Raw genomic sequence first — 23,552 nt, forward strand, 5'->3', positions numbered from 1 at the left:
TGAAGTTGCCAGTGCGGCCGCGGTGCACTTTGCGTGGTCCGCACCGGCATGAGTTTAGAAGGGGACTCTCTGAAGTTCTTCACCGTGGCCGTGGTCAATTTAGTGCGGTCCGCGAAGGACTTACGCGGTCGTGTTCCACTTGTGTGCGGTCCGCGTAGGGTGATTACTGAAGGGTCACACAAATAAACCCAGCGCGGTCCGCGGTCGCTTTTGTGCGGCCGCACTGGTAGGTGACGGGTCCCACTGGGTATCTATAAATAGAGACCAAGGGTCTCATTTTACCCTTTTCGCAATTTGAAAACCCAAAACCCTAATTCTACTGTTCATCCTCTGCCAAGACTGAAATTATTGCTTGTTTGGATAGATTGCATTCATTCTTCCTAATCCTGGTAACATTTCATGCATTCATGATTAATTACTTTCTTATTTTTATTTTATTTGCTTGCTAGTAGTCTGTAACTTCTTTTTCTTCAAATTTTCTTCGAATTTGTTAGTCTAGGGTAGCTTTTATGTTAGTTTAAAGTAACTAAGGATTGGGTACCTGAGTAGGGACAAGTAGGGGTAAAAATTTGAACAAAAATAGAAGAAAACATGCAACCCTAGCTTAGTCCCTGAAATTGACCCAGTGCGATCCGCGATCGCCTTAGCGCGGTCCGCGGTGCCCTAACACGTCCGTGTTATTCTTCCACACGGTCCGCGATGCTTGATTGACTGAGGAATAACTTGTGTCCAGTGCATCCGCGGTAACTTTTGTGCGGTCCGCGCTGGCCCAACGCGACCGCCTACCCATTTTACGCGGACCGCGGTGCTTAGATTCAGAGAAGGACTTTAGTTGGTACTTGATCAACGCGGACTGCGGTAGCCTTTGCGCAGTTCGTGGTATGCCCAACGCAGTCGCGCTCCCTTGTGCGCGGGTCGCGGTGACTGGTCTGCAGCAGTGTCTGCAATAATTTTGTTTGTTGTCTGCAACTTTAATTCATTCACTTGTTTCATTGCTTGTGCTTCAACTAACAATGTTAGATATGTTTGCTTGCAAACAATGGTAAAACAATGAGGAAGAGGTGCCAAACAGCCCGGTCGAGGTGACTTCTCCCAGGAGGAAAAGGGAAACAAGTTAAACTCACTCCTCGACCTAAACTGAAAACAAGGAAACAAGTTGTTATAGATGACCAATCGAGGAGTGAGTACGTACCCTCTCAAGACCTCTCTTTTGACTCAGGGCCAGCTCCTGCAGTCCCAGCTTCACATACTGCCCAAGCCCCACAACGCGTACCTTCTGAGTCGTCTGATGGCTCAGCAGCAGGCAACGGTGAATACTCCACCTCCCCCACAACTTCTGTATCTGGGAAGAGTGCAGAAGGTGGGACTAATAGTGATAATGAGGTACCGGACAGTGGTGTGCCCCAGGTTGGAGGTGTTGAACAAACTAGAAAACCTGAAGTTTGGGAAGATCGATTTGTCAGCTAGGTGGCATTCCACAAGTTTAGGGAATGGTGGCCGTCACGGAAGTTGATTCTTGAGAGAAGCTTCATTGACAAAGACCTTCTACCCCTACACCCCAATGTGCATAGACAGTTTCAGGCTCGAGTAGGTTGGTAGTTCTTTAAAGACAATTGTTTGAAGGCGAATGAGCATATGGTCAAGGAATTTTACAGCAATGTGGTCCATATCTTGAAGGGCACTAAGGTGACCAAGGTGAGAAACAAAAATGTGGTATTCACCGGGAGGGCACTGAATGAATACTTGGGGTTCATTGAAGAAGATGAGTCCCTTTACAATGAAAAGTTAGCAATGGGCGAGGAGGTTCGTCCGTGGTTAGCTTTATACCTGGCAATCCCGGGTACGGTTCCAGAGTGGTTACAAGCAAGGGCTAAAATACTTCGGAGAACTTTCAACTTCGAGGCTAGAGGGTGGTTGACCTTTGTGTGCAGTCAGCTCGACCCGACCACCCATGATCAGACTATTCCACTTACCCGGGCGGTTTTTATTGCTTCTATTATGGCAGGCTATCCTATCAATGTGCGCAATGTGATGTCTCGCACCATTTCTGCAGTGGGGGTTGAGCATGACCGGAACTACCTTTTTCCCAGCACCCTCACTATGTATTTCCTGGACTTGGAGGTGGAGAAGAGTTTGACGTCAAGGTCAAACCTGTGGCTCCGTTCTCCTGGTACAGTTTGAAGGGGTCAGACAACCCCAAGGACAAAAATTACAAGCTGCCTGCTTCTACCCCAACTGGCCAGTCTGAGGAACCAGTTGAAGTAGAGTCTTCTGTTGAGCCCTCCACAGAGCCTTCCACTATGCCTGCTGCCACCATTGTTGATGATTTGCCTCTAGGACCCTCCTCTTCTACTGGCCCTAGTACTTCAGCTGGCCCGGGGGTTCTTTCTTTCTGGACTCATCCTTTTACAGCCCATCAGTTGAGCCGGACACTAGCCAGTTTGAACAACTGGATGTCAGCTGCGACATCCAAGTTGTCTACATTGTCTGCTACAGTTGAGGCCTACTTAGCACCTTCCATTGCTCAGATTCCTCAGTCCATTGAGGATACACTGAAAAAGCTCCTGGACAATCAGGAGAAGATTATAAGGACTCAGGATGCCTTGACTAAGGCGGTGGATTCACATGGCAAGGCTTTGAAGGAGGTTGCCAAGGAGCACAAGAAGATGAGGAAGTCAAGGGCTTCCAAGGAGTCAGTGAGAGTGCTAAGAACTGATATGGACAAGCTATCAGCAAACTAGATGCCTTTAGACTTGCTATTTGGGGATCCAGCCCCAGCAGCAGCACCAGTGCCACAGCAGGAGTAGGAGCAGGCACCCAGGCCTCCAAGGAAGAAGAGGAAGCTCCCCAGTTCAGTTGGTGCAGTTATTGAGCTAGCAGACCTACAGGAGACCCCCTCCAGTGGCGCACCTATCATCCAGCAGGTCCAGGAGCAGGCCCCAGTCCCAACAGCTGAGCAGCAGGAGATCGAGAACTAGTCTGAGGTTCCCGTACATACAGAGGACTTGGGGACCACTGATGGTCCCATGCAGATGGACCAGTCCTAGGGAGCTCCTATATCCTTTACTTTGTTTTTGATGCTTGTTTCATAGTTGGCATTGAGGACAATGCCAGCTTTTATTTGTGGGGGTACGCCCTACTTTTATCTGGATGACTGTATATATAGATTCTTAGTTTATGTTTTTGTTGATTTTTTTTATTATTTTGGGCTGTATGTAACTTTACATTTCTGTATGTATTCATCCCCGTTGTATATTCTACTCCCCTATTGTACATATTCTTTCTATTTTCTATTTTCGCAAAAAAAAATCATTTTTAGCTTTGTAGTTAGGCTCATAGCCTCTTGTTTTATTTTTGACGCCTCCAACAAGCCCTTGGTTTTCTTAATACCACGGTTCTTTCCAAGGGTGGAGTATTGTGCGAACCGGGTGGCTCTTCCCAATGATAGATGACGTGACTACCTTTTTAAGGGTTTGAGTCCGTTTCTTTGATTTTTCTTTTATTTTTGATAGTTGTAGTTAAAGGTACCTCAAGCAAAGCTTCACTTGGGCCTAGTACATTTGTCTTTGATCCCATGGTCAAAGACATAATGTTGTGTTTAGGATGGTGAAAGTCATGGCTTTGAGACTCTTGCGTTGACCAAACAATCATCATGTGGTCTTTTCGGACCATTGTGTGCTTGAATTGTAACTAAGGTCGTGGTGGGCCCTCGACTCGATGTCTTTAGCAATCCCCTAGCGTGTGTGGTGAGGAATCAAAATGTGAGTCCAAGTCTCGAGCCAATGGTCTAGAACTTGCCCTGAATGTTTGTTGAGACGAAATCCTAGGTGAAATTTGACTTGAGAAGTGATTATAGGCTCTCTTTGATCCAAATATTAAATTGAACAATTCCATAGCCTACCAATGAGATGATCCCTAGTTAACCCTTTTGAGCCTTAAACCTTTTTCTTTCAAGAACCAATGCTACAAGCCTATACCCGTTCTAAATGATTACCCTCTCTTGGCACCCAAATCTTCCCTTGAGTAATGGCAAATATCTAAGTTTGGGGGGAGAGACAAGAAAAGAAGCAAAGTGGCAAAAAGGTACAAAAGCAAAAGAAAAGGAAGGCAATGAAAAAGCAAGAAAAGAAAAAGACAAAAAGAAAGTCCAATGTGAACAAGAATAAAAAAAAGGGACTCAAGGAAAACAAAAGTGAAAAAGGTGTGTGGAAAAAGTAGAAAAAGGAGAAATGTTTTGAATTGTATAAGAAAGAGTGACAATGTGTCTCTCTAACCCCTTGTAAAGAAGTGAAATACTCAAAAGAATCAAGAGAGTTGTGCCAAAATGAATCAAAAGAAATGCTTAAGGGAAGATTGAACCCACTTGAATAAAAATATGTCTTACCCTTACCTAAAAGCATTCACAATGACTCCACAAAAGCCCTACTTGATCTCGAGTTGAAGGGAGCTTACATTAGTGGATACTTACATAAGGGGCAAGCATATGGTACTTAGAGCTGGACTTGTGACCTTCTTCTTGAGAGAGATGAGTGAAATTCTATTAACCTCGGTTTGTGTGTCAATACTTAAAAGGTGAGGTTCGCTTAGGGAGAGTTGAGGATGTGGGAGTTTGGGTTCCACAATGACCAAAGTAAGTAAAAAGCTCTTTGATGAAATGTGTCAACTCTTGATGCTCTTGTGTCACACTTGATCCATAGTTTTCAAAGTTTTAAATGTGTTAATGATGCATTCGTATTGAGGACAATTGTTAGTCCCAATTGATGTTTGTTGAGGTTATTTCAGGATAGCTGGAATTACTTGGACGTTCCTTTAAGGGGTGAGTTTTATTTTGTTTACTTGAAGACAAGCAAATGCTTAAGTTTGGGAGAGTTGATAACTTAGGATTTTTACGTGTTTATGCCCTTACTTGCCTATGCTTTGAGTATAAATTGATACAAAATAGTCCCAAAATGCTCACAAGTTGTGCTTGATTGCAGGTTTGATCGACAAATTGACGAAATATCAAAGATTGACTCAAAAAGGAGTGAAACCTACTCAAGTATCAAAGACCAAGAGAATTGAAGAAGAAAGAGCCTAGTGCAGACCGCGTAACAGTGACCGCGGCCGCACTAGAAGGGTCAGAGACATGACATATTTAGGCTTAAAGTCACGCGGCCGAGGTAGGATTTTCGCGGCCTGAGGGGAAGCTTCGTGGCCGCATCCTGCTTTGTGTGATCCGCGTTTATAAGGTTTAGAGAAGGGCACTTTTGATCACGCGATCTGCGGTCACGACTGTGCGGACCGCGCCAGTTGCCATCGAGGTCGCGGTACACTTCCACGCGGTCCGCGTCCCCCAGTTCAAGTCATCAAACAGTTGAAGTCCAAGAGCCAGTGCGGCCGCGGTCCATTTTGTGCAGCCCGCACTGACCCCGCAGGGGTATTTTTGTCCAGTTTTTCCAGCTTAGTATAAATAGAACATTTTACTATTATTAGGTATCGGTTTTTAACTGGGAACTTGAGATGAAAGTTGCGCTTGGTGTTGTAGCCATTTTTGGCATATTTTGCTTCCCATTAACAATAGATTAGTTTTTTCTTAGTAATTAATTAATATGTTTAGTTCTTCATCTATTTCTTCAGTTTCTTCTTTAATTATGTGTAGCTAAACCCATTAGCTAGGGTTGTGGCTCAACCCTAGTGTGGGTAATTGATGGATGTTGCCATCTAGGGTTAGATTGATATTGGGTGTTTGCTATTTAGGTTGATTTTATGTTTTTATTCAAGAATTGGTGGTTGCAAACGATGATTCAAGCTTAGTGGGTTTAACTCTTCTTGAGAAAGAGAGTCTATGACCCCAAAATTGACTCAACAAGAAATTAGGATGGACCCATGAGAAATGGTAGTCCCAATTAACGGGTTAAATCTTGAGAGAATAATCACCTTACTTGAAACCTAGTTGTTTGGTCTCATTGGCCTATCCAATTGGTCTCGAGAGAGTCAATTGGGCAAAATCACTCTCTCTACTGAGAGGTGTGAGAGTGGGTGCAATTGTGCAATGGTTTCAGCATAATCCCCAAATATGTCAATCTATCCTTAGTAACATCTACCCGTCAATTAGCCACCTAGGTAATGCTACGACCCTAGTGCTCTTCTTCCCATTAATTACAACTTAACAATATTCTCCTAGCATAATTTAGCTTTAATCCTTAGTTTTATAATAGTGGTTATAAATACAAAAACTCAAAAAATGTTTGAAGTGACATTAGAAGCACAACCGCAACTCTAGGCTAGACAGAAAATACAACTCCACTACTAGCTCCCTGTGGAAATTCGATCCCGGACCTCTATTCGGGTAAAAGCTATTGCGACCCACTCTTCCTACCATAGTGTAGTGTCGAGTCGGCAGTGATCAAAAAGTCATGAGCAGGTTTAGTAGAGTCTCGCGGATCGGTACTGAGACATCTATATTTATCCTCGAGAGGCTGCAGAACCCTTAAGAAAAATTTCATATTCTTGAAATTCTTATCGTGCGAACTTATTGATCCGAGTACTAAGCTTTTGTTATTCTATTCTCTCACAGATGGTGAGGACACGCGCTACCGGATGGGGTGGACAACCCCCAATGCCACCAGCTGAGGCCACCAGAAGCCGTGGACGCGGTCGTGGTCGTGGCAGAGGCAGAGCAACGAGGGCAGCACCTGTAAATCCACCAGCTGCCCTAGCTCCGGATCAGGCTCCAGATATGGATGCTCCAGCAGCACCAGTTGTGCCCATCGTGATTCCGAGTCTTTAGGAGGCCTTGGCACATATCTTATCAGTTTGCATTGGCTTGGCTCAAGCAGTTTCAGCCACTACAGCCGCAGCTACTTCACAGGCCGGGGGAGGCAATCAAACTCCCGTCACTCGCACACCTAAGCAGGTAGTGCAGGGACTTCAAACGCTGGGGGCACCTACAGCCCAGCCGGTTGCAGCTGCTCGTGACTATATAGTTCCTGTCATGCCGGAGGATAAGCAACGGAGGTTGGAAAGATTTGGTAAATTGCAACCTCCGACCTTTAGTGGTGCAGAGGGCGAGGATGCCCAGGGTTTTCTGGATAAGTGTCAGAGGATGCTTCATATTGCCAGTATTCTGGAGATCAGCGGGGTCGCTTTTACCACCTATCAGTTTTCAGGAGCTGTTTTCACTTGGTGGGAGGATTTTGAGAGGCGTAAGCCTGTTGGTGCAGCACCCCTTTCTTAGCAGCTGTTCTCCGTTCTCTTCCTGGAGAAGTATGTGCCGCAGTCCCATAGAGAGGAGCTGCATAGACAGTTTGAGTGGTTGTGACAGGGGGATATGACTATGTCATAGTATGAGTCGAGGTTTTCTGAGTTAGCTCGCCATGCCATCTAGATGGTTCCGACAGATCGAGAGAGGATCAGGAGATTTGTTGATGATCTTACTTATCAACTCTGTATTCTTATGACCCGAGAGAGGGTATCTAGTGCTAAGTTCGAGGAGGTGGTTGATATTACTCGTGAGATTGAGTCTGTTCGCTGTCAGGAGCAAGAGGAGAGGGATGCTAAGAGGCATCGAGGATCGGGCAGTTATAGTGGTACTCCTTCGAGGGGCCAGTTCTAGCATGGTAGAGGTCGTTCATTCAGGCCTGCTCAGTTAGCTTGCCCAGGTTATCGTGGGGTATCTTCAGGTCATGGTTATCATGGATCTCAGCAGGGCCAGTCATCACTCAACGCCCTTCCAGCTCAGAGTTCATCTTGTGCCCCATCAGCTTAGGGATTTTCTACGCCGAGTGCATCTGCTAGTCACTTCGGTGCAAGGGGTTCCCTTCAGTCCCCTTCTCCAGCACCTGGAAGTTGTTTTGAGTGTGGCGAGATAGGTCATATGTGGAAGCAGTGCCCTCGTCGGGTTGCTAGTTCGTCCCAGCAGAGGGGCCAGTTATCGGCTTCAGTGCTAGTCTCTTCATCACCACACGCTCAGCCAGCTAGGGGTGGAGGTCAGTCAGCTAGGGGTCACACCAGAGGGGGAGGTCGATCAGGGGGCGGTCAGGCCCGTTTCTATGCACTCCCAGGCAGACCCGATGCTATTGCTTCAGATGCTGTCATTACAGGTATTGTTTCAGTCTGTCACAGAGATGCCTCTGTATTATTTGATCCCGGTTCCACCTTTTCTTATGTGTCATCATACTTTGCTCGTTATTTGGGAATGCCCCGTGAGTTTCTTGCTTTACTTGTTCATATATCCATCCCGGTGGGCGATACTGTTATTGTAGACCGTGTGCATCGGTCGTGTGTGGTGACTATTCGGGGTCTAGAGACCCGAGTGGATCTATTTCTATTGAGTATGGTGGATTTTGATGTCATTTTGGGCATGGATTGGTTATTTCCGTGTCGTGCTCTTCTAGATTGTCATGCTAAGACAGTCACATTAGCTATGCCGGGTGTGCCACGAATCGAGTGGCGAGGTGTGACTGATTATGTTCCTAGTAGAGTGATCTCTTTCTTGAAGGCCCAACGTATGGTTGGGAAGGGTTGTCTTTCATATCTAGCGTTGGTGAGAGATGTCGGAGCTGAGGCTCCCAGTATTGATTTTATTCCAGTTGTGAGGGATTTTCCTAATGTGTTTCCTGCAGACCTGCTGGGCATGCCACCGGACAGGGATATTGATTTTGGTATTGACTTGGTGTCGGGCACTCAGCCCATTTCTATTTCGCTGTATCGTATGGCACCAGCGGAGTTGAAGGAATTAAAGGAGCAGCTTCAGGAACTCCTAGATAAGGGGTTCATTCAGCCTAGTGTGTCACCTTGGGGTGCGCCGGTTCTTTTTGTGAAGAATAAGGATGGCACAATGAGAATGTGCATTGATTATAGGCAATTGAACAAGGTAACAATTAAGAACAAGTATCCTTTGCCTCGCATAGATGATTTATTTGACCAGCTTCAGGGAGCGAGAGCGTTCTCCAAGATTGATCTCCGTTTGGGTTATCATCAGTTGAATATCAGGGATTCAGATATTCTTAAGACAGCTTTCAGGAACCGATATGGTCATTACGAGTTCTTGGTGATGTCTTTTGGGCTAACCAATGCCCCAGCAGCGTTCATGTATTTGATGAACAGCGTGTTCTGGCCTTATCTCGATTCATTCGTCATAGTCTTCATTGATGATATTCTGGTGTACTCGCATAGTCAGGAGGCGCACACGGAGCATTTAAGAGTTGTGTTGCAGAGATTGAGGGAGGAGAAGCTTTATGCAAAATTCTCCAAGTGTGAGTTTTGGCTCAGTTCAGTGGCTTTCTTGGGGCACGTGGTGTCCAGCGAGGGTATTCAGGTTGATCTGAAGAAGATAGAGGCAGTTCAGAGTTGGCCTGGACCGTCCTCAGCCACAAAGATTTGCAATTTTCTTGGTTTGGCGGGTTATTATCACCGTTTTGTTCAAGGATTCTCATCTATCGCATCGCCCTTGACCAAGTTGACTCAGAAGGGTGCTTCATTTGCATGGTCGGACAAGTGTGAGGAGAGCTTTCAGAAGCTCAAGACAGTTTTGACCACGGCTCCAGTATTGGTTTTACCATCAGCTTCAGGTTCATATACCGTGTATTGTGATGCTTCGAGAGTGGGGATTGGTCGTGTCTTGATGTATGAGGGTAGAGTTATTGCTTATGATTCTTGTCAGTTGAAGCCCCATGAGAATAACTATCCCGTTCATGATTTGGAGTTGGCTGCCATAGTTCACGCATTGAATATTTGGAGGCATTACTTGTATGGTGTATCTTGTGAGGTGTTCTCTGATCATTGCAGTCTTCAGCATTTGTTCAAGCAAAAGGATCTTAATTTGAGGTAGCAGAGATGGTTGGAGTTGCTTAAGGATTATGATATCACTATATTGTATCATCCAGAAAAGGCCAACGTAGTGGCCGATGCTTTGAGCCGAAAGGCAGTGAGTATGGGGAGTTTGGCATATATCCCAGTTGGGGAGAAACCTCTTGCAGTTCATGTTCAGTCCTTGGCCAATCGGTTCGTGAGGTTGGATATTTCGGAGCTCAATCGGGTATTGGCTTGTATGGTTTCTCGGTCTTCTTTATATGATGGCATCAGAGAACGCCAGTATGATGATCCGCATTTGTTTGTCCTTAGGGACAGAGTTCAGCATGATGATGCTAGAGACGTGACCATTGGTGATGATGGGGTGTAGAGGATGCAGGGCCGGATTTGTGTGCCCAATGTAGATGGGCTTCGGGAGTTGATTCTAGAGGAGGCCCATAGCTCGCGGTATTCCATTCATCCAGGTGCCGCAAAGATGTATCAGGATTTGAGGCAGCATTATTGGTGGAAAAGAATAAAGAAAGATATTGTGGGATTCGTAGCTCGATGTCTCAATTGTCAGCAGGTGAAATATGAGCATCAAAGACTAGGTGGTTTGCTTCAGCAGATGGATATTCCCGAGTGGAAGTGGGAGAGGATCACTATGGACTTTGTTGTTGGACTTCCACTAACTTTGAAGAAGTTCGATGCTATTTAAGTGATTGTGGATCAGTTGAGAAAGTCCGCGCACTTCATTCTAGTGTGTACTACCTATTTTTCAGAGTGGTTGGCAGAGATCTATATCCTGGGAGATTGTTCGTTTGCATGGTGTTCCAGTTTCTATCATTTTGGATAGAGGTACTCAGTTTACGTCGCAGTTTTTGAGGTCTGTGTAGAGAGAGTTGGGTACTCAGGTGGAGTTGAGCACAGCTTTTCATCCTCAGACGGACAAGAAGTCTGAGCGTACTATTCAGATATTGGAGGACATATTGCGTGCTTGTGTCATTGATTTCGGAGGGTCATGGGATCAGTTTCTACCGCTTGCAGAGTTTGCTTATAACAACAGCTACTAGTCAAGTATTCAGATGGCTCCATATGAGGCTTCGTATAGGAGGCGATGTAGATCTCCAGTCGGTTGGTTCGAGCCCGGCGAGGCTAGGCTATTGGGGATTGATTTGGTGCAGGATGCTTTGGAGAAGGTGAAGATGATTCAGGAGAGGCTTCGTAGAGCGCAGTCGAGGCAAAAGAGTTATGCTGATAGAAAGGTTCGAGATGTGTATTACATGGTTACTGAGAAGGTTCTATTGAAGGTTTCACCCATGAAGGGCGTTATGAGATTTGGGAAGAAAGGTAAGTTGAGTCATTAGTTCATTGGGCCTTTTGAGGTGCTTCGGAGGATTGGGGAGGTGACTTATAAGCTTGCTTTACCACCCAGTTTGTCGAGTGTGCATCCGGTATTTCATGTTTCTATGCTCTGGAAGTATATTAGGGATCCGTCTCATGTTCTGGATTTCAGCACGGTTCAGTTGGATGATGATTTGACCTATGATGTGGAGCCAGTAGCTATTTTGGGTCATCAGGTTCGGAAGTTGAGGTCAAAGGATATAGCTTCAATGAAAGTGCAGTGGAGAGGTCGGCCTGTGGAGGAGGCTACTTGGGAGACCGAGTGGGAGATGCGGAGCAGATACCCTCACCTGTTTGAGGCTTCATGTATGTTTCTTGACTCGTTCAAGGACGAACGTTTGTTTAAGTTGGGGAGGATGTGATGACCCGGCCAGTCGTCTCATGAGTCACCACTCCGTTTCCCCCATTTCTGCTTCTTTATGTTTCGTTATCCGTGTTATGTGGTATCGGGTTGGTCGGATCTAGTCCGAAATGATTTTGATAAAGTTTGAGATACTTAGTCTCTTTTAAGAAGGTTTAAGTTGGAAAAGTCAACTGAATGTTGACTTATGTGTTAGAGGGCTCGGATGTGAGTTTCGATGGTTCGATTAGCTTTGGGAGGTGATTTATGGCTTAGGAGTGTGATCGGAATGAATTTTGGAGGTTTGGAGTAGAATTAAGCTTGAATTGGCGAAGTTGATATTTTGGTGATTTCCGGTTAATAGGTGAGATTTTGATATAGGGGTCAGAATAGAATTCCGAGAGTTGTTGTAGCTTCGTTGTGTCATTTGGGATGTGTATGTAAAATTTCAGGTCATTCGGACGTGGTTTGGTTGGGTTTTTGATCAAAAGCGTATTTCAGAAGATTTTTGAAACTTAGGCTTGAATCCGATGTGATTTGGTAGATTTGATATTGTTTGAAGCGTTTTGATGATTGAAACAAGTTTGAATAAGGTATTGGGTTATGTTTGTGCTTTTGGTTGAGGTCCCGGGGGCCTCGGGATGATTTCGGGTGGTTGTCAGAGAGGATGAGATGTTTTGCAGCTACTATTGTTTTTGCTGCTTCTGGTATTTTCGCACCTGCGAGTTGGGGACCGCAAGTACGGTGCCGCATGTGCGGAAGGAAAGCCGCAGAAGCGGATTCGAGAGGATTAGTCAGTAACCGCAGATGCGGTAGATGGGCCGCAGATGCGGAGTCGCAAATGCGGAGTGTGGACCGTAGATGCGGAATTTGGCCCTTAAGTGATTTCCGTAGAAGTGGAGGGTAGACTGCAAATGCGGTACCGCAGATGCGACTAAAGTGCCGCAGATGCGGAAAAGCCTAGGCAGAACATATAAGTTATTTCATTTCGCGAGTTTGAGTTATTCCACCATTTTGACTTCGACTTGAGTGCTTTTGGGCGATTTGGAAGGGAGATTTCAAGGGAACTTCATTAAGGTAAGGATTTTAGACCTAAAACACATTTCTATGGTAGTATTTCATGGATTAATATTGAAATTAAAGGAATTAAAGAGCTAAAATTGAAGAACTAGGGCTTGAGAAATTGGACTTTTGATTTAGGATTTGGAGGACCATTTGGGGTCGGATTTGAGACTTTTGATATGTATGAACTCGTGGAGAGATAAGGAATCTATTGGTGTAAAAATTTCTGATTTTCGAGAAGTGGGCCCAGGGCTCGGGTTTTGCTAATTTCGGGATTTTTGGTATTTTTCGATTGTTTTCGCTTGCTTTGTTCCCTTAGCATATTGTGACATATTCGTTCTGATTTTGGATAGATTTGACGCGCACGGAGGCCGATTCGAGGGGCAAAGTCATCGCGAGCTAGAGATTTAGCCGGTTCGAGGTGAGTAATGATTGTAAATGATGTTCTGAGGGTTTGAAACCCCGGATTACACATTGTAGTGCTATATGAAGGAGACACACGCTTGATGACGAGCATGGGGTCGTGCACTATTGGGGATTGTGACTTGGTCCATCCCGACTGATAATTTTACCGCGTATTTGACTGAAACTTATTTGATATCATCATGATTTGGGCTGATTGCCATATTTGGGTTTCGCGCCAACTGTTTGAACTTTTCGGGGATTTTTATTACTATTTTCTCACTGTTTTGATTTATTACTTGAACTCAGTGAGGTTATTTTTCACTGTTTTACTACTCAGCCATTTTTACTCAGTTTTGAGACTTAAATAATATTTTAAATGATGTTTTGGGTTTAGAAATACAATTTTACTAATGCTCGAAGGGCTTGTGAGATTTTCGGACTGAGTAAGGTCGAGGGCCTAGTTGTGAGGATACACTAGTACTGATATGAGGTCGAGGGCCTGAGATACTTATATACGCCATGAGGTGGCTTGATTGAAATGAGGCCGAGGGCCTAGATTTGATGCCACGAGATGGTTTGTGATTGCGCTTGGGCCGTAAGGGGCCCCTCACGGAGTCTGTACACCCCTAGTGAGCGCGGGTACCCATTGTGATGTGAGATTGAGCCCGAGAGGCTGGTACTGTTCTGAGATATTGCTCGAGGGGCGAATTTGTGGATACTGAGCCCGAGGGGCGAATTTCTATTTGTTCACTTTATCTTAATTATCTGTCAATTTACTTGTTTACTGGTTGAAAGATGATTTTACTTGACTTTTACTGGCTTTACTGATTTTAAGTGATTTTACTACTTCATTATAGAATGCTTTGTGCCTTGTATGATTTTTTACCTTCAGTCTTTATTTACATTTGTTACTCACTGGGTTGGAGTACTCACTTTACTCCCTGCACTATGTGTGCAGATTCAGGCGTCGCTGGTTCCGCTCTTGAGTGCTGATTCCTCCAGTTCCAGGCGGTATTCGGAGACTACGAGGTAGATGTTGGCGTCCGCAGCCCCATGTCTCTATTATCATTTAATTTCTATATCTATCAAACATTGTATTAGTATTAGATTTAGCAGACTTGTGTATGGTCTATAGATGCTCGTGACTTGTGACACCCCGGTTAAGGCTGTGTTGGTTTTGTATTCCGCAAATTGTATTATTCACCATATTTTTGGGGTTTTATTATGTTTAATGGCTTAATTCTTATTGTTAATTGTTTAAAACTGAAATGGAAAGAGTCGACTGGCCTTGTCTTCACGAGAGGCGCCATCACGGTCGGGTCCAGGTTTATGGTCGTGACAAGCGAGTTGCACGCCTGCAACGGTACTATATAAAATGGGAGCGGGTTGTACGCCTGCAACTGTACTATATGAAATGGGAACGAGTTACATGCCTGCAACTGTATTATATGAAATGGGATCGTCTTGCATGCCTGCAACGATATTACATGTGTACTTGTTTCTTTCTTTTTTTCCTTATCTTTTGCTGATAATTGATTTATGGTGTTCCTTACATTTCTCTACTATTATTCTATTGTTATCTGTTACTCTCCGTAGCATATTTTCCCCGCCCAACTTTAGCTGTAATTATCTGCTTTTATTTCCGTTGTATATGATTTAACTGCACATGTTTATTTGGTAGTTTGGTCCTAGCCTCGTCACTACTTCGCCGAGGTTAGGCTAGGCACTTACTAGCACATGGGATCGATTGTGCTGATACTACACGTTGCACTATGTGCAGATACTGATACGGGAGCGTTTGGACCGCAATGAGGGCGTTGTCTTCAGTCTACGCAGACGACCTGAGGTAGTCCTGCAAACGTCCGCGGGCCTTGGGGTCTCCTTCTATCATTTCTCTTTCTGTTTTTACTTATTTAGACACAGATTTGTGTATTTCCATTCAGACCTTATTTGTTGTATTCTTAGATAGTCCGTGACTTGTGACATCAAAGTCTGGGTAGTATTATATTTCAGATTATGTAGCAAATGTTCGGTTAATGATTAAGTTTTCGTTTTCCGCATTTCTGGTTAATTAGTTTATTCCGCTGCTTAAATCACTTATTACTTTGAATTATTGAACATGCTTAATAAAAAGTGTAATGAATTTATAATACTCGGCTTGTCTGGCTTTCACGAGTAGGCGCCATCACGACTTCCGAGGGTGAGAAATCCGGGTCGTGACAAAAATAAATAAGGTGTTAACATTTGCTATAGGAGGTAAAAATTCCTTAAGTGAAAGGGGAGGGGTGTTGGGCTAAGGGTGATTTGGGCGAAAAATTGGGCTCACAAATTGGATTTGGCCCAATTTCAAAGCTTATCTCTTTTTGTTATTTTTCTTGATTTTTTATCCTACTAAAATTAATTAAAAATCTTGGACTAAAATCTAATTTATAAAATTATATTTTAACCTAAACATAAATAATTAACTTAAAGCTAATGCTATTTTGAGATTAAAAGGTAAAAATGTAAAAAAAAATGGCTAATATTTTTTTTGATTTTTTGTCTATTAATGCAATTAACTAACAACTTAAACCTAAAAGTGCAAATTTAAACCTAAAAATGTAATGCATGAAATTTGAACATTTTAGGGTATTTCTCATGATTTTTAAAATATTAATTATATACCAAAATGTAACTAAATGCAAACAATTACCAAACAATTACTATAAATTCCTAAAAAAATAAACACTTAAAAGAAAATTCATTTGTGACTTTTGTAGCAATATTATTATTCGGGCAAAAATCAGGTGCTCACAATAAATACTATAGATTATTCCGCACAAAATTATGAGATTCATAATCTTATTATGAGTGGACTAACTTATATTCGCCCTTGATATATTTGCCATTCGTCTGATTTTAGTCCCATATGAACTATGAGTTTATGAAGTGTGGTTTTAATAATAATTTTTAAAATAAAAAAACTATCTAAAAACCACATCCAGATACTCGCAAATATTGAATTAAAATTGTGCTACAATATCCGACGTTCAGATTTCAAGGGGATGATAAATTCCAAGGGGTTGATAGAAAACCTGTTTTAACGTGTATCTGTACTTGTCTAAAACCTCAAGAAGCTCCGGTGCTATTACCCCCGACATTTTTCTCTCTTTTTTGTCCTTATTTTTAAATTAACCCCTATATTCAAACACTGAACCACTATTATTGCCTGTTTGGATTAATCAACGTTGCCACAATGTCGACGGAGGCTCCATATTCCGCCGCCGCCGCCCAGCATCGCCGCGCTCAATTCAGGCAACCAATCTCCGACGCAAAACGGCACCGTTCAATCTTCGAACTACCGCCGAACTTCTTTGAATCCTGCCGCCTCCTCGAATCTCCATCAGCGTCGCCACTCTACCTAATCGAACCACTCGAAAGTCTCTCAGTCAAAACCCTAGACGACGTATCCATTGATGACGAATCCAAAAAGGATGCGCAGAACATGGAGAGTTCGACTAATAATAGGAATAACGCGAAACAGAGGTGGTCCTGCAATACTTGTAAAGCGGTGTTTGAGTCTCTCCATGACCAGCGCTCTCACTTCAAATCCGATATTCATCGACTAAACGTACTAATTTTCTTTCGTCTCTCTTTTATTGAAATTATGTTTTTTCATAAATTTTATATATTATCATGCTGGATTGAAATGGGCCTGTATAGAGCGGAATGGATATATAGGACTATTTGAGCTGATCTCAAATGATATGGAACTGAGGCATAGTTGATTGATATATTTTAATCTGTCTTCATAGGATAACGCTAATTAGGTGTGAGGTTTTTTTGTAAGGTGAAGTGTGAGGATTTTGTAATTGACAAACGTAAAATAAGAAGTTTAATTGATTGCTTTTTCCGTGCCTTATTCTTGAAGTTGAGCATTGATGTGAATTAGCACCTTGCGACCTATAGGACTGATACAGATATTGATTTTATCTTTATAATCGAATTCAAAGTATTCTTTTTGTTTTTTGGTTAGGCACAACTTATTGCTAGTAGTTGATACTTAATCTTTTCCTTTTATCCTCAAATTAATTTTTATATTCTTTTCTGATTACCAAAGACAGTAATAAGTGATATATAAAGAGGGAACTTTTAGAGATGTACTCTCAAAAACTAAATGCTTACCCTCAAGAAAGCACAAGATAATGATCTTGTAACAGAACTCTTTTTACGGTATTTTGGTTTAGTTAACAGAACGCTTTTTACGGTATCCCTTTGGAACTAGCAACTTTTAGACAATATCCCAATACTTGTACTTTTTAACTTTTGAAATGAGATAATCTAGGCTTATGATGTATCGCTAGTAGAATTTAGGAGCTGGGGTTATGGGAATTGGTTTCAATATGTTCAGCAAAAGAATACCTTTATTTTATGAAGTAAGTCGAAAGAATGTTTTATCTATTAATACTTCATCTAATACAATAAGGTGAATGTTGCATGACTTTGATATCTGAAATTACTCTAGAAAACAGCTTCAGATTCTTCGATATGACCTTGCTTATAAAGGTTTACAAAATAAAATCATTCGTTCCACATGACCAGAGTGGCAATTGAAACAGATTGCTGTGCTAGAACTTTACAAGCAAAGGATATTCATCATTGCACTAGAAGCACTTCAAATTAGCTTTTGTTTCTGAAATTGTCACTTGGTTAATCTGCCTCTAAAGCTTCCAATCTGCATCCTCTCCCTCTTCTCCGGTGCTACAAAAAGGAAAATATAATTTCCAGCTTTTTGTCAATATCTTTGTTCCTGAAGGTGCTGATACCATTAAAGTGGTTGTTCGTATTTTCGTTATAGTAATTTATTGTCAGTACTGATATCAGATAAAGCTAAGCATTGCTGGGAGAGACACTATAAAGGAGGAAGACTTTGATGAGATGAAATCTGATTCCCTATGTAAGGATTATGATTTATCAAGTATTTCTGGATCAGATGATGAAGATGATGACAAAGAATCTGGTCGGTCAAATGATCTGCAGCGAAGAATAGTTGGAGATATTAAGAATAAAATATTTTTAAAATTGCATGATGGGGAGATCCTTTCAATGTGGAAGTGTCTACTCCTGAATGAGTCAGAGAACATTTTGTTTGAGAACAAGAAGACGCTTGCTGCAGATGATATCAGGAATAAGATTCACTTGACAGAAAGTGAAGTGACTGAGAAGTTGAAATATCTGATACATGAACCAAGGGATAATACCCGTTTGAGGATCATGTTGCTTGCAAGAGGTGGGCATTTTGCAGGCTGTGTTTTTGATGGTACTGCAGTTGTGGCACATAAGACATTCCACAGGTTAGAGTTTTTGTTGTATTAAAAAGGGGGATGTTTCTTTTATACAATTATTTTCGTGCCAAAACAACTAGTTCGAAGAATATCTTTTACAAGATATTGAGATGAAATATCTTTTACAAGATATTGAAATGAACATTTCTTTTTGTTGCAATGATCTTTGTCCCTACTACGCTAATCAAGTTTTTCTTATATCTTGTGAGAATCTGTTGATTATTTACTCTGAATAGTAGATGAGAAAATTTCAAATCGTTCTCTGGTATAGTTTCTGTTTAACCATTTGATCCCTGCATAGTGCATCAATAAAGAGTCCACGCTCTGTAGTTATTGGACGCCTAATTCTGTTGACTACTTCACAAAAAATGTGTATCCTCTAGATTCCGAGGGTAAAGAAATAATCAAATACAACAACAACAACAACCCAGTAAAATCCCACAAGTGGGGTCTGGGAGGATAGAGTGTACGCAGACCTTACCCCTACCTCCGGAGGGGTAAAGAGGCTGTTTCCGAAAGACCCTCGGCTCGAGAAGAAGAAAAATAAACAATAGACAATAGACAATAGATCAGTAACAGCAATAGAAGATAAAAAAATAGTAACAACATCATAAAAAATAGAAAAATAGATGTAAAAGCAATAACAATAAACATCAATAATCAAGTATTGTCTGCAATTGAAAAACCTTTTGGAGCAAAAAAATTAAATAAACAAAACATAGTTTGTATAACCATGCGCCAAATACGAGCTTCACAAAGTTGCTTAAATTTACAGGTAGAAAGACAAATTACAAACCATAGCTTCTAGCATCCTCCACAATGAGAATGAATGTAACTAAATGGGATATGAGTGTTGTATCTGTCTATCCTTGCCTTATTCCTTTAGTCAAAAAGTATCAGATTGTGGATACAACTTCCTTATTATTTTTTCTTTCGAGAAGGTCATGGTTCATGTCTATTTTCTCCTCCCCACATGTACTTACTGTTATTTCTTAATTATTAATAAATCTTTAGCATATCCTTGTTAAACTTCTGTTTTTTTTTTATTAAAAAGATTTCTACAGCATTCTATTCACAGCAGCAAACTGAGTCAGTTCCCTCTTTTGGTTCTCTATATAGTTGGTCACTTTGCTTGCATGTGGCAAATCTCTCTCTTACAGCAAGGAGTCCTATTTTAAAGGTCCTCTTTGCTTTCCTTTAGAATTTCGAGATTTAAGGTTTGTTGTCTCTTGGAACTAGTGTCCATTCTCTTGGCTGCATTCCTAACTTGTCTTGTTACGTATTTCAGTGCTGCTATCGTCGTTTTCTACCTTGGCTTTAAGAGTCAGGTTCTTTTGTTTTTTCTTTTTCCGTGCTCCCTTGAGGCTTGAGAGTAGCCACTGTCACATACTGCTTAAATTCTAGGCAAAAATACATTGTCTATATTGTTCTTGAACTGGAGCTTACTCTGCTTTTTAAATGGTAATGTCTTAGCTACTATTCCTGCATCCCTTCTGAGAGAATGTGGCTAACTTATACTACTTTACCTTTCTTTTAGGTATGTTATACGAGCTAAGGCTGGAAAGAAACAGTCATCAAAAGATGCAAGTGGCAAGATTGCGCACTCTGCTGGAGCATCAATTCGTCGGCATAATGAACTTGCTCTTAAAAAGGTAAAGGGATTGATGTTTACATAAGAGAGATTCTGTTGCAGTATGATATGTGCCTTATTCAGTGTGACTTGCCAAATTACGCTTATTTCTTAATAGTAACAAAAGCATTCCCTTCCAAGCAGGTGTGCCAACATCTTTTCTTGCCTTTTTAAATGTTAATCATGAAATTTATTCCTTTTTTCCTCCTTTTCTTTTTTCTTCTGGTGGCAATGGGTTGAGCTTTTCAAATAACACTCTCGGTTAAATTGGCCCTTAATAACGTTGATGTATTATCCATGCTATGATTTCTGCTTTCTATGCATTTGTTTCTTTTTAATTTTTAGTTTAGTTTTATGTTTCTGATTATTTCTACTGGGTATTTTCTTGAGTGATACTTCAAACTTTCATTTCTGACACATCGTCTCATGATAAGAAGTTCATCTTGGTTTCCTTTAAAGCGGGAGCTTTTAGAGGGCTCGAGTGCTTCTACCTTATTGATTTTACTACTTGAAGTGGCTCTCTCTCTGATTTAAAAAAAAAAACAAAAGGAGGGGGTTTATTTGGCTGTCATATTGAACATAGAGCAGAGGCACTATGGAGTAGGAAAGCTGAATTATTTTTAGCTGGGTTAACATCATATTTTGTGATGATAATTTTGCTGTTTGATAACCAGGAAATCCAAGATTTGCTCACATCATGGAAGCCTTACTTTGCTGTTTCGTCCTGTATCTTCATATGTGCTCCCTCTGACAACCGCCAACTGTTTTTTGATGGAGATCGACCATATTTTGTCTGTCAGCCTAATGTTATTAGAAATATTCCTTTGACTGTCCGAAGACCTACCTACAAGGAAGCTCGACGAATATATGGCTTGTTGACTCAAGTATCCTTTGAAGTAAATGAGCGAATTGCACCTGATTGTGAAGATGCGTCACTATTAAGTGCAAGTGGTCCGAGCAGCAAGTCTAATGAGTCCATGGAGGTTTTGAAGGAAAATTTGGAGACTAGGGAAATTACCAAAGCATGTTCTAGTGTTACGCCATCTCGCGATGCCATCATATCAAGTGACAGTGATAGTGATAATGACACAATTGGTACGTCCACTCCTTTACATGAAGCAGCAAAGTGCGGGGATTCTGAAAAGGTTTTGGAACTTCTAGAACAGGGTATGGATCCTTGCCTCAAAGACGAGAGAGGGAGAACTCCGTATGTGCTTGCAACTGAAAAAGAAATGAGAAACACATTTAGGCGCTTCATGGCATCAAACGTTGACAAGTGGGATTGGCATGCTGCTAAGGTGCCTAGCGCATTGACTAAAGAAATGGAGGAAACACAAGCTGCTAAACAGGTAACTTCTTCATATTTTAGGGGGTGACAAATCGCCGGTGTAATTTTCTGCCGAGGTTCCTATATTTAAGGATGTTAACATAATATTCTTGAAGAGGATCCTATATTTAGGACATAGGACTATATAGGAAATTGATTTAGATGCCGTCGTTATTACTTTTGTTGCTTCTGCAGATGCTCTATCTGATGTTTTCAATCTCTGAGTCCGGGTTGGGGGATTTGAATTAGAAAGTTCAAGCGATTATTAACTCTTTCAGAAATGTTTGTGAAGATTGTAAGATTGTTTCTCTCATTTAGGATGTGTAAAACAGTGTTATTAGGCGTGTATCAAAAATGGATTAATACACTTTATTTGAACGCTCTATAATATTGGTCACTTTCTCTTCTTAATATGTCAAGGAAGGCAGTTAATGTTATGAGCTTCTCCATCATTTAAAAAGTACTGTATTAGGCACATTGCAAATATAGATGAATCAAAGTGCACTTGATTGTTCCTAATGACACTGTAATATGTTTTTGAATAAGCCAATCAGTGAAAATATGTTTTGTGCTGCATTGTGCCTATCTAATATGTACAATTGTATTTCTCTCTCCCCAGGCAGAGAAAGACGCTAAGAAGAAAGCTAGGGCAAAGGAGTTGAAGAAATTGCGGAAAGCAAAGCAAAAAAAGGCTCAGGTGATGTATATTTTATTTTCCTAGTAGTTTATGAATCCGAACAATAGGAGAATAATTGTTGGTTCATCTTCTTGCTTTAGTCGAATTGCATGGCATGAATTAAGAAGCAAAGTTCTAGAGTTGTTCTTTTTGGTTGTCAAGAAATTTTCTCTTCTACGTTCATCAAATGTGTCTTTTCCTTCTTTTTTGTTCTCCCTCTGATGATGACAAAAAGAGTAACTGTAAGCAGCCTAGAAGTCTCATTTGCCTCTTAAGCACCCACACACGGGCTAATTTGTTTATTCTCGTATTATCTCTCTCTATCTCGCATCATTCTGACATTAGTTTTGCAGGCTGAGGCTGCTCAAGTCCAAACTGCTCCATCTGAATCTGGGAGAGGAATGCTTGCTGCTTCAGCTCTTAAAGGATATTCTCATTCTAGTCTTTCAGCAAAAATATCAAAAGAGGTCATAGAACATATTTCTGCCGTATTCTTGTTATGCGCTTATAACTGCTCGAATGGGAATTGGTCTTGGAAGTGCTGATCTCTGATATGTTTTCTTTGTTTTGCCAATCAGGAGGAATTAAGGAGAGCTCAAGATGCTGAAAGGGAAAAAAGAGCAGCTGCAGCTGAGAGAAGAGCAGCTGCTGCGGCAGCCCTCAAAGCTCAAGGCACTGGCTCAGTTTCTGCTCCAAGTGGCTCGGCAACTGACATTCTATGTTCTTGCTGTTACGGGTCATTGGCTGGCAAGGTTCCCTTTCACAGATATAATTACAAGTATTGCAGCAGCGCATGCATGCACGTGCACAAAGAGATCCTTGAGGACGGATAAGGGAAATTTCTATGTTGGACTTCATCATCTGAGTTCAATCTGTCCCCTCCACTTTGCTTTCTACCCATATTACAGGGTGCAGGGGCTGGGGATGAGAGGATGGTCTTCTATTATGATTCTTCAGAAGAAACACACAGCAATCACCTCAGAGATAACAACTGCGACATCCCTGCTCTTATTATTACTATTATTTTCGGGATAGGTAGGGGTGGAGGTCCCTGATAGGAATGAGAAATGAAGGATTTTGTGAGGATTTTACACCTATAGAAGGAGGAGCTCTTATCGTTGCGGTCGCCACTCAATCTTCCGCGATCACTTCAAGTACAAAATGTTTTTGGAAATATTACCAATTTTGTTTTTTTGCTTTGTGTGAATGATCCATGTCTTCGTTTTAGCCTTAGAATAGCTTTATTTGTCTTAGTGACATTTTGCTATGTTTCGTTCCAATAGACATTAAGTAGTGTCCGTGTAAACGGGAACAGTACTTTTATTGACTCTGCAATGAACTCTTTATAAATTGAGTTCTAATCTTTGCAACTGGCAAGATCTGTGGTCTCAATAAAGTACCCTGCTCGAGGATCTTGTCTTAATGGATAGTACTAAAATAGAATACAATTTTCTGAAGCTAATTTATTTCTTTTGTTGAAAAAATTTAGATGCGGGTGGAACTTCACTTACATTTCTTCTGGGAGGACTATGCTCTAATTTTAACGTGATTATCAAATGGAAAATATTCATTATTAACAGGCAAGGAACAGATTAATGGTTTAGATGAAAATA

The 23,552-nt window shown here is 41.7% G+C and overlaps 1 protein-coding gene across 1 annotated transcript; it reads left to right on the forward strand.

Moving 5' to 3' along the window:
- The first annotated feature begins 16,013 nt into the window (after positions 1 to 16,013).
- On the forward strand, positions 16,014 to 23,309 carry LOC107820234 (uncharacterized). The gene is made up of 7 exons (XM_016646482.2): positions 16,014 to 16,592; positions 17,846 to 18,315; positions 19,844 to 19,958; positions 20,611 to 21,285; positions 21,883 to 21,960; positions 22,293 to 22,406; positions 22,518 to 23,309. Exons 1-7 carry the CDS (start codon positions 16,218 to 16,220, stop codon positions 22,770 to 22,772), a joined length of 2,082 nt encoding a protein of 693 aa, XP_016501968.2. The 5' UTR covers positions 16,014 to 16,217; the 3' UTR covers positions 22,773 to 23,309.
- The last annotated feature ends 243 nt before the right edge of the window (positions 23,310 to 23,552 follow it).

Source organism: Nicotiana tabacum, chromosome 7, assembly GCF_000715075.1.
Source record: "Nicotiana tabacum cultivar K326 chromosome 7, ASM71507v2, whole genome shotgun sequence".
NCBI lineage: Eukaryota > Viridiplantae > Streptophyta > Magnoliopsida > Solanales > Solanaceae > Nicotiana > Nicotiana tabacum.